The sequence below is a fragment of the Fragaria vesca genome, linkage group LG4 (assembly GCF_000184155.1).
Source record: "Fragaria vesca subsp. vesca linkage group LG4, FraVesHawaii_1.0, whole genome shotgun sequence".
Lineage (NCBI taxonomy): Eukaryota > Viridiplantae > Streptophyta > Magnoliopsida > Rosales > Rosaceae > Fragaria > Fragaria vesca.
Genome location: NC_020494.1, coordinates 13,335,468 through 13,347,349, shown reverse-complemented (window position 1 = coordinate 13,347,349; position 11,882 = coordinate 13,335,468). Strand labels below are relative to the sequence as shown.

Sequence of the window (11,882 nt, the reverse complement as noted above, 5' to 3'; positions counted from 1 at the left end):
ACAGATCAATAGCACTACCAACCCTGCAGAAGTCAGCAATTTAAATAACCAGATCACAAGTTTTCAATAACAAGAATGACATGACGATCAGTTATGCAAATCTCATAAACAACTTAAGAACATGACTTTGTAAATCTGAAAATTAATATAACCATATTCTCAACATCAATCTCAATCCAAAACGCAGGAATTCTAAGAATCTAACAAAAGAAAATACTACAGAACAGAGAGAGATCGATTGAGGCATTGTTACACTTTTTATTCTCCACAGTGACTTTCTAAAGAACACCAAGATAGAGCAAGCTTCAATGGATGGAGGCTCTGCTGTCTTGGAACGAAAATGCTGAAGAGGAGGCTATTGTGAAGTTAGGGCAGGTGTTTGTGCGTGAGAAGTGATGCCAAAAACGTTCCTCTCTGCTCCTTTATATAGTGGTCATGTCGACATAGGGTTTTACTCCACACCATTGATTAAAATCCGATCCAAGGGCCACAAATAATAACACAATATTTTCAGAGAATATTCCTTAGAATTCTCTAGAATATCTTGCACATTAAGAGTTTGAATTCGGCTGGAATTGTGGCTGAATACATTGCTTGTTTTCCAAATTGAAATCGGCATGAATCTCTCCTTGTTAATTGCCGATTTGCTGCTGATAATTCTTCCCATATTTGTGCCATTTAATGTCCCTAGAAAAGGAATATAAATCAGATATAAACTCTAGGAATATTAGGAATTTATATGGAGAAATAAAAGGTAAAAATTTCCCTTAATTTCCTTGATGTTTGCTACATTATCTCCATATAAATTCGGCTGGAAACCCTAAAAAGATGGTGTCATTCTCCTCCTTTTATGTGACAGAATTTCGGCCTAATCCATGTAGGATTTGGTTTCCTTGCTTCATGTGGAATCCCTGTCTCAAGAGGAAAGAAAGTTTCCAAAAGAATTCAGGAAAGTCAAAATAGGAAAGATTCAAAGTTAGTAAGTTTCCCCAATCAAAATAGGAAAGTTTCCCAAAATGAAATAGGAAAGTTTCTCCTTATCAAAACAGGAAAATTTCCTAAATGACTTATCCTTCTTAATCCGCCGGTTTTAGCTTCCTTTTTCACTTTTCCGCTCTTTTACCTTTACAATCACGAAACATGTTTAAAATGACAATGTTAAGAGAATAACATAACTAAATAAGGTAGGAAATACGTTAATATCGTAGCACTTTGTGCTCCATTCACTTTGAAAACTTATTATTGGAGAGATCCACAGCTGAAGCTTTAGAAAGGAATGAAGGGATTGGACCTTGCAGTTGGTTCCAACTCAAGTTAACTTCAGGCTGATACGCAAAATCGAATCTTAAATCTGCCAGTGTTCCTTTAATCTCATTGCAAGAAAGATCCAACTCTAACTTATTATGTGATAAATCCCAAAACCAACTTGGAATAGTATCAGAAATTCCAACATCAGAAAGAGAAAGCTGGAGGAGATTTTTCTGTGTTTGAAGCCATTTTGGAAATAACGGCCCCATCTTGCAAGAGTTCAGCACTAGTGATTCCAATTGAAAAGGAGGAATCCATTCAGAATGGAAGTCTAAAACTAAGAAGTTTGAGGACAAATACAAAAACCCTAACTTGGAGAGCTTTGAGAAATGAGCTTCTGTAATCACTCCTTCCAAATCATTGTGACTAACACCGATTGTCTCTAGCTTCGACATGTTCCCAATACTTTCTGGGATTGTTCCATTTAACTTATTTCTACGGAGATATAATTCCCGTAATGCCTGAAATCTTGTCATATCAGGGAATGACCCTGTAAAGTTATTAGTAGTCAAATCCAGAATCTCTAAGGAATTTTGAGCACAGGATGATTCAAAAAAATTAGAAATGTGTCCGCTGAGATTACAGGATGAAATAACGAATTCTTGCAAACTACATAACTTTGCAAAAGAATCGGGAATCCTTCCTTCAAGTTGGTTACTGGAAAGGTTGAGATGTGTAAGAGAGCTCATGTTTCCAATACAATCGGGAAGTGAACCACTTAATTTGTTGTGAGAGAGGTTAAGAAGAACAAGGGTGGCACTGATGTTACACAACCATTTGAATACTGATGAAGTGAGACTGTTTTTAGAAAGATCAACAGAAGCAAGAGTTTGAGAAGTATTCTTGTCAGAAAGAGTAGTACTGGAAATAATTGGAGGGGGAAGTTGGCATCCATATAAAGTCAAGTTTCGAAGATTATGGAGCTTGTTTACTGTTTCCGGCCAATCAAACACATTACTAAGATTGACAAAACTGAGGTCCAAATATTTTAGAGAAGAAAGATGAGGGAGCCAACTGAAGAATTCTATGGAATTAGTGAAGTCACTGGAGGAGAGATCGAGATACTGCAAGTGAGTAAGGTTTCCAAGCTCATGATATGGAATTTCACCGACGAAACCAGCTTCAGAGAGATCAAGGTATCTTATATGGGGCAAAGAACCAATGAAACCTGGAATTGGGCTCAGTTGTAACCTATTTGAAGTTAGGTCTATATATACTAAATGCTGCAACTCAATGAGTTTAGGACCAAGTGTACCTTTAAAAGGTATGTAATCAAGGAGTTCGCCTTGCGAAGACAACACCTCCCCTCCAAGATGAAGCTGATCAACATGACCAGTCAGGTTGTCACAGTAGACTCCTTCCCATGCGCAACAATCTTGATTTAAAGCTTCAGCTCCCCACGAAGAGAGTCGAGTGGAGTTAATCACCAGGTCTTGTTTATAGCAAGCAGCGCTTCCCTTTCCCTCTACACACCTCGTCACATTAGCACAAGCACCACAACTGATATGCAGGAGAAGCACTATAGCTGAGATTGCATGAATATGCAGGAGGCACATCCTTCCCAGCTCCATTTAAGTTATCAATTAATAAAACTCGAAATTGAGTTAATAAGATACAAGTGCAAGCATAAAAAACATGCACTATAATGCTAGTATTGAAATCGATCAGAATAGCGCAATCTCTATATATAAACCTTAGAGAGAAGCACGCTAGCTACAAAGAAAAGCTTGCCAAACGTAGAAAATTGGATCCCTATATCGTCAAAAAATATTGAGCATACAACAATGGAATTGACCAAGTATCACCTTGACTATTGACTCGACTCGACTTGAATATTCATTCTTGAAAAGAAAAATGGTATTGATGACTTAGACTTTTGATTGTAATTATCATCTGAAGCTTTCAATTTCCATAAATTAGTAGTTATACAGTGGTATTTGTTGTAGAATTTCCATATATGGTAGATGCTAGGACCAATTTCGGCCATTAAATTAGAAGCACGCACTTCTTCTAGAGGGTTAGATCCGTTTAGGATATCCTCTCCTACTTCGAGTCTGGGAACTCCATAGTGTAAATGCAGCATATGAACTCATTGTGTTCTTCAATGATGGTGAAAAATATTCCTAATGAGATACAAGGACCGGTAGCTAGGTGGTTCGTTTTGTAATCAAGAAAAAAAAAAAAAAAAGAACTCTCTCAAGAACTGGGATGATTCAAACTCGATCGGTCTCAATTTTATGCAATTGCTTACTGCCCTTGCTTTGTTTCACTCCATGATGTTTTAAATAGAGTGGAGGTGATAGGGTACCATAGTAAATGATACTTTAGAGATTTATGCATAGTGCTACAGTTTATGTTGCAAGCCCTTTTTTCCTATAGAAATAACTTGTACATTGTCATTTATGTTTGCCGATCTCCATTGGTTCAGCATATGTAACTTTTGCACTACGCAATGTGCTATAGTCCTGACTTGGATAGACATGTTGTATGCAGAAGAACCCTAGCTTAAATCACATTTTATTGTTCAATAAATCAAAGCTTAAATTGCAATTTTTATAAGTAGTTTGTTCAATAAATTATTTCTTTCTGCGAAAATTTAAGTGAATGTAGCAACTTTTCTTAAGTTCATGGTCGGCTTGTGTTTATGTGTGTGTCCTGCTGAATTGCAAGGCACAATAGAGCCTTACAAATATATTGGTTTCGTATTTATCTTCTTTATGTTCAAAGCCTATGCTTTTCAGAATATTGCTTGCTAGTGCTATGATCTTTGGCAATGGCATTGTCATATATATATAGTCCATTTCAGATACGGTCGTCCGCACTGCCTTACGGTGCGGATTTCCCTCCGTTCGCCACCGTACGGCGCCGGCGAGGGCGTGCCTCCACCCCAGCGGACTCCAGCAGCTCCCTCGACCTCTTTCCATCCCCGGCGAGCCCGTCGAATTTCAGTTTTCCGGCCAGATTGACTTTGTTTGAAGTTTTGGGTGATCTGGCCGGAAAACTAGAATTCGGCGGACTCATCGGAGATGGAAAGAGGTCGGGGAAGCTACTGGAGTCCGCTAGGGTGGAGGCGCGCCCTCGCCGGTGCTCGCTGGTGGCGAAAGGAGGGACATCCGCACTGTGCGAACGTCCACACCTGATAACGTCTGTATAAATATATATATATATATATATGAGAAAATTAGATAAAAACCCAAAATACTAGACCTCTTTTAAGATAAACCCATACATATTTTTCTTTTATTTTACACCCACTCCACATAAGCAAACATACCTTATAGAGCAAATGTCTATAAGTAATAGTTTTCTTCATTTTTCGGTTTCTCTAATTTGCCCTTCAGACAATAGAAAGCTAAATTTGATATATTTCTCAATTTTAGCATCAATTTGAAACTACTCAAAGACTAACTAAAATTTAGTTAGATTTAACTTTGTCATAATCAATTACATTCTTTAATTTCTTACCTTGTTATTACTAACTTGAGTGTATATATATATGTTATACAGAAGTATGTCATTTGTAATAGGATGATACTTTTCATTCTTCAGCTTATATTTGGTGTCTCTCTACATAGTCGAAAAATGTCTAATTGTAAGGTACACGTTCTTGTTCTTTGATTAATTTTCTTCTTTTTAGGTATATTATTATATAATTTCTCATCCTAATTGAGAGAACATTTTACTCTCTATTATTTACGTTTCTAATGTACCTTTTAAGTAGGACATGATATGATAATATACCCAGAGCCGGCTTATAACAGGTGCAAAGTGTGCATAGGTACAGGGCCCCAAAATTAGGAGGGCCACAAAAATACACATATTCATAATTTTTTAATTATATATAAAAATTAAGAACTATACTTAATATAAAAAGGCCCATTAGAAAAAAAAGGCCCATATAATTGAGAAGAGGCCCTATCGACCAAAAACTCCCAAACCAAATCTTCTTCTTTGGCTTTTTGCGATCTGTCTCTTTCTCTACTAACCTAACTCTCTCTCTCAATTTTTTATCTCACTCATCAGCCACAGTGTGGACACGCCCACAGCCCCACACAAGTATGATTCTTCATAATTGATTTGTTAATTGTTATGTACAAATGTACAATTTAATTGATATTTGTTTTAATCTTCTGAATGGTTTAATTTTGTTTTCAATTTGCAAAGGTTGATCGTGTGGCAAAGTTGTTGGATTCTGCCATTCTGGAATTTATGAAAATTGGAGAAGGAGCACTGGTCTAACAGGTTTTCTTGTTCAGATTATTTTCTAGAATTATTTGGGATTGTTGCATCGTTCTGTTACAATTTAGAATCATGCCTCTTAAAAGAAAATATGAATCTGGACATGCTAAACGTTTAAAGAGAAAAAGGGTGATGAGTTAGCTAAGTCTTTAGAGGGAAGCATGGATAGGTACGTTACTAGAAAAGCACAAGGCCTGGGTGAAACATCAGTGAATGATGAGCCTAAAGAGGCTGATGAGAACGTTGATATAGAAGTCAACTTGGAAGAGCACATTGATGGGGAAAATCAAACTGATGCCAATGAAGTTGTAGATGATCATTTGGGTCAAAATGAAAGTGAGGATGATGCTGAAAATAATGATAATGTGAATGCTCCGAATGTGACTCCTGTGAATATTTTTGATCCAAGAAATTGGGATAGCTTGGATAAAAATTTGATAGACTTGTTGGTAGAAAAGGGTCATGTGAGGGATTTGTCAATTGAGCATGGTCCTCCAGACAAGTTTGGTAGACATTTCAGCTCAAAATTTTACACTAGGTTTGTAGGAAATGGAGAGAAGTATGATAGAGAGTGGCTAGTATACTCAAAGGAACTTGACAAGGTTTTCTGTTTTTGTTGCAAGTTGTTCAAAAGAGGGCCAATGCGAGGGCAGCTGCCGAATGATGGTTATAATGATTGGGGTCATCTTGGTAGAAGGCTTAAAGAGCATGAAATGAGCAATGATCATCTCGTCAATGCAAGTTCTTGGACTGATTTGCGTCTTAGATTGCAGAGGCTTGAAACCATTGATAAAGCTTTTCAAGACCAGATTAGGTTAGAGAAAAAACATTGGAGGAATGTGCTAAAAAGAGTTATTGCATTTGTGAAATTTCTTGCTAAACATAACTTAGCATTCCGTGGAACTAATGAGAGGCTGTATCAACCCAATAATGGACTTTTTTTAGGTCCTAGTTGAGAATGACTAACAGACTTTGTATGAAGTGATGGAGGAGGCATTGTCGGTGCATAAATAGTTCTGAAATTCATCATCACTATCTTGGCCATAACATTCAAAATGAGCTGTTGCATATGATAAGTGTTGAAATCAAAGCTGAGATTATTAAAAAATTAAAGATGCTCAATACTTCTCTGTGATTCTTGATTGCACACCAGATATTAGTCACCAGGAGCAAATGTCATTGATACTTCGATGTGTGAATGTTTCAACAAGTCCAATACAGGTTGAAGAATTCTTTTTGGAATTTTTAAATGTACATGACACATCTGGTCAAGGACTTTTTGAAGAATTAGTAGCAGTGATACAATCATTAGATCTTGATATTAGCAATGTGAGAGGACAAGGATATGACAATGGGTCAAACATGAAAGGCAAGCATCAAGGAGTACAAAAGAAATTGTTAGATGTCAATCCTAGAGCATTTTACACCCCTTGTGGTTGTCATTGTCTGAACTTAACTCTTTGTGACTTGGCGAAGTCTTGTGAGAAAGCACTGGATTTTTTTGGAGTCTTGCAACGTCTTTATACCTTATTTGCAGGTTCTACAAAGAGATGGCAAATTCTGAATGACAATGTGAAAGGATTCACTCTCAAATCATTATCCACTACACGATGGGAGAGCCGTATTGGGAGTATTAAGCCTCTTCGATTCAATGCTGCTGAAGTAAGAGAAGCATTATTGCAATTGGCAGAAAGTGACAAGGATCCTATAACTAAAAGTGGTGCAAAGTCAATAGCAACTAATGATCTGGGAGACTTTGAGTTTTTGTTAAGCATGGTGATTTGGTATGAGATATTATTTGCTTTCAATAAAGTTAGCAAAATGCTACAATCTCAAGACATGCACATCAGCGTTGCAATTGGTGAAGTAAAGGGTTTAATTGCTTGGCTTGATAAGTTCAGAGAAACTGGCTTCACAGATGCGATCATTACAACTAAAGAAATTGCTGCTACATTGAATGTTGAACCTGTTTTTCCTGTAAGGCGCCCAATTCAGAGAAAAAGATTTTTTGATGAAAGCAACAGTGGGTCAATACCATCATCTTCAGGTGAGGAATCTTTCAGAATGCATTATTTCTTATATATCGTGGATCAAGCTAAGGGATCATTGAAAAGAAGGTTTGAACAATATAAATATTATGATGATATCTTTGGATTTTTGTTCACTTCTGAAGCTTTGAATTCCTTGAATGATAATGATTTAAGAGCTGCTTGTATGAATCTTGAGAATGTTTTGAGACTTGGAGAGAGTTCAGATGTTGATGGAGAAGACATGTTTAGAGAGATAAAACTCTTAAGGGAGATATTGCCTAAAGAGAAGATGATAGCTACTGATATATTGAATTTCTTACAAGAAAGAAATTCTTATCCTGTAGTTAGACTTGCATATCGAATATTGTTAACTGTGCCTGTGACTGTTGCTTCAGCTGAGAGGAGTTTTTTCCAAAGTTTAAAAATTATTGAAGTCTTATTTGCGATCAACAATGTCTCAAGAAAGATTGAATGGACTTGCTATGATTTCTATTGAGAATGATTTTCTTGGAAAAATCAATTGTGATAAGCTAATTGATGAGTTTGCAGCCAAGAAGGCAAGGAGAATGATATTCAAGTGAACACCCAGCAACAGTGTTGCTTTTAGATCATGCATATATATGTTTGTCATAATTTTTTGCCTCAAACTTTTGTTTTTGTATTGAATATATAGCCTCTTTTGTAGGTTCAACTAATGAGGTATTATTATTTGATAAATGATCCAACTTTGATTTTATGTTTTGAGTTTGTTCATCTTCAATTTTTATATGAGCAGGGCCTCTTTTGAAATTTTGCACAGGGCCTTCAAAATCTCTAAGACGGCTCTGAATATACCTAAAAAGAAGAAACCCAAAATTAGGTTTAGGGTATAGGGTTAAGGTATAGGGTTTAGGGTATAGAGTTAGGGTATAGGTTCAGGGTATAGGGTTTAGGGTTTAGATCAGATATCTTATTCATATTTTATTTTACCATATGTATAGATTAGAGAATGAATTCCTTTAATCTAGATTTTTTTATAAAAATAAAGAAAACTACATGATTCTTGTAAATTGATTGAAAAATGTTAGTGTCAGAAGAAAAACTCATAATTAAGGTAAATAAGACAACATCAATTAAGCTTATTTATTATATTAATATGTTATAGTTGAATGATGGCAATTGTGTAAAATTTAGAAAAAATATGACATAATATTTATCATAATTGATACATTTTAGATGTCTATCAGATATGAATATTAGGTGGGTTTTATTTAAAACCACTCTTTAAAATTGGGTGTATATGAAAATTTCCCTATATATATATATATACAGTCCGTCTCTGCTATGGAAAACGGTGCGGATTTTCGTCCATTCGCCACCGTAAGGCGCCGCGTGAGGGCACGCCTCCACCCCAGCGGACTCCAGCAGCTTCCCCGACCACTTTCCATCCCCGCCGCCGAATTCCAGTTTTCCGGCCAGATCACCCAAAACTTCAAACAAAGTCAATCTGGCCGGAAAACTGGAATTCGGGGGACTCACTGGGGATGGAAAGTGGTCGGGGAAGCAGCTGGAGACGGCTGGGGTGGAGGCGCGCCCTCGCCGGCGCCGTACGGTGGCGAACGGATGAAAATCCGCACTGTAAAACGGTGCGGACATCCGCACCTGAGAAAAGTTCTATATATATATATATATTGAGACTCGTTAACTCATTTCAGCATTACTAGGGTGAGAGACAATAACAAATGTGAAGAGCTGTTTGCTAAAGGGAGGTATAATTGTTTCGGTTCCAGCAAGGCAGCTGATCATAAGTCCCAAAAACTGGAGTCAAGCTCTGGAATTTCTGTACTGGAATCACAACCCCATCAGTTTATGCTTAAGGTAGTTGAATTAACCTGTGTTGCAGTGATTTCATAATACATTGCTGTTATAAGAATTTCAAGTTCCCCTTTCGTATTAATTCATCATTAGTATTCCCAAGAGGAAGAGGAATAGCACCCAGTGTTGTTAACAACTTCAACCAGTATATGTAACAGTAATTTTATTCCTTTTCTAGCTGGTCATGAATAAAATGAGACTTCGAATTCCAATCAGTAACTCCATTAAGAGATCTATCAGAAGTTCATAACTAAGAGAATTAGGGAAATGGACAGGCTCACTCAAACAACCAAAAAGAAATGGAATCACCATTCACAAAAATTTATCGAACTTTCTGATGAAGAACATCCCAGCATATATACTTTGACAAGGCATAGATGAAGAACCACTCGAACTAATCTGATCAACCCATATTGTTAGTGAGAGAGGCTTTTCACCCCAATACAGCATTACCAAACCAAATGGCTGGTCAAGCTTCTAGGGCTGTAAACATCCTTGTCCCAGAAGCATCTGCAAATCTGTATCAAGTCTAGAAGTGATTTTAGAATGACATCTGAAACTGAAGGAAGATGAATATGTACCAGTGAGATAGTTAGTTTACTTTTAGAAGAGTCATTCTAAATGAAAAATGACTACCTCTCCAATCTCACTTTCAGAAGAGTCATCAATCAACCCCCTCTGCTTTAACAAGATTAGATTACATTCTGGAAGTGTGAAAAATGACTACCATTATAAAATGTCAAAATAGTTACTGATGTGCACTTGAAAATAGATAAGCCAATGACCGAAAAATCATGTGGATAATTTACCATTGATCTAGCTTTGTACAATATTAAGTGGTTCCTAGGTTCTATAAAAGAAATTTTTTCTCTTCCTAGTATAGCATTGACCCCCATCTTGATCTTTACTTTCAGGGTGGAACAAATGCTGCTGGTTTGACACTCGTTGGATTATCATATCAATAAGAAAATTAAAAAAAAAAAAAAAAAATCAGGTAACAATTTTCTTCTCCAAGTAGTCAAATACAATTCTTGCCATTCCTTCAATGGACAGGAGGAGATCTGTAATACGCTGGCACTGTGGCAGGAAAGAACATCTGTCTAACGCCTTCACCCTTTATAATGGGGAATATGATGCCTGATGCACTCTGAAAAATAGAAAACCAAGAAAGATCTGTTTAAGCAGCCAGTCATGTGTAGAAAGTGTAATAGAAAAACATGTTGATAAGAAAGTAGTGGAAATACATTCATTGCCATACCAACATCAATTGAAACCCAAGCCACATGCGTTTTGGTGAAGGGAACAGAAGCATTAAGCGACCGACACCATAGATGGCAACAGCAAAGAAATGGAGAAACAAGTGCAGTGGACGAGGGTTAGGACCAGATAGCAGAGATACTGGTCCATATGAACATATGCCTCCAAAGCTCAAATAGCCAAAACATGCTTCACGCGTTTCCTGTCTTGCCGGATCCGGCGATGCACAAAACACCTTGTACAAAGCACCTGCCAATGTGTTTATAGTGGATGACACACACTGCAATATAAAACAAAAGTACACTATCAGCAGGGAGCCAAAAGGAATGTCACACTGTAACAGATAGTGGCATAAAAAAGACATTTTAGTTATGAGTTATTCAAATGGATGATTTACCTTGTGCAGTGTGGAGAATGATTCAAGGTAATTGCACAAAGCAGGTGCATCATTGAGATCACGTAGGGGTCTAAGAAGATCACGGAGAAGAACGATGTCGGAAAGAGCAACAGTCATTCCTCCTCCTGTTAAAGGATGCCTCATGTTGAATGCATCACCTAATAAAATCGCACCAGGAGTAGGGACAGGATTAGCAGCCATGCTTCTGTTTTGAATTGTCCTGATGTTTCCCTTCTCTACTGCGGCCATAAAAGCATTGTGCAGCTGTGGGGGAATCTGAAATACAAGTAGACCTCAGATTAGTTCAATTCAGGTGGGTATGTGTATCAAATTTAATCAATTCAGGATAGTTATTGAAACATACCTGAGGAGCCACAAACGTTTTCAGATATTTAGCCATTTCACCACTAGCTACTGAAGGCACTTTTGTTCCAGGTACATCCACCAAAACAAACCTTGGTGCTACTGATAGGATAAAACAGGATGGGTGGGTGAAGGGTCTCCCAAAATAACATGTCCATGATTTGCGTGTGGAAGGTCACAGTTCTCCAAGATCAAACCAACAAAACATGAGGGACTTTCAACCTGCAACAGTAACAAATAACCATATTGGTCTCACGGAAGAACAAGCACTCTTGTGATAAATTTGAGTTCAAAGTTGTTGAGTTTCCAAAGGTTGGTAGTCTATAGTTACCTTTGGTGCACTGAGAGACTTGCGCAGATTTGAAAAGCAGCCATCACACAAGATTGTCAGTGGAGCATATGTTCTCATCTCCTCTCCAGCCTTGTTCTTGTAA

General features: G+C 37.3%; 2 protein-coding genes and 1 pseudogene across 2 annotated transcripts; 1 reads left to right on the top strand and 2 right to left on the bottom strand.

The window, feature by feature from the left end:
- Positions 1-1,223: 1,223 nt before the first annotated feature.
- On the bottom strand, positions 1,224-2,879 carry LOC101291719 (probable leucine-rich repeat receptor-like protein kinase At1g35710-like). The gene has a single exon (XM_004298138.1). It carries the CDS (start codon positions 2,877-2,879, stop codon positions 1,224-1,226), a length of 1,656 nt encoding a protein of 551 aa, XP_004298186.1.
- A 3,841-nt stretch (positions 2,880-6,720) lies between these two features.
- On the top strand, positions 6,721-8,073 carry LOC101291427. Its single transcript, XM_004298137.1, has one exon. It carries the CDS (start codon positions 6,721-6,723, stop codon positions 8,071-8,073), a length of 1,353 nt encoding a protein of 450 aa, XP_004298185.1.
- A 2,400-nt stretch (positions 8,074-10,473) lies between these two features.
- LOC101291139 overlaps positions 10,474-11,882 on the bottom strand; it is a 2,552-nt pseudogene continuing 1,143 nt past the window's right edge.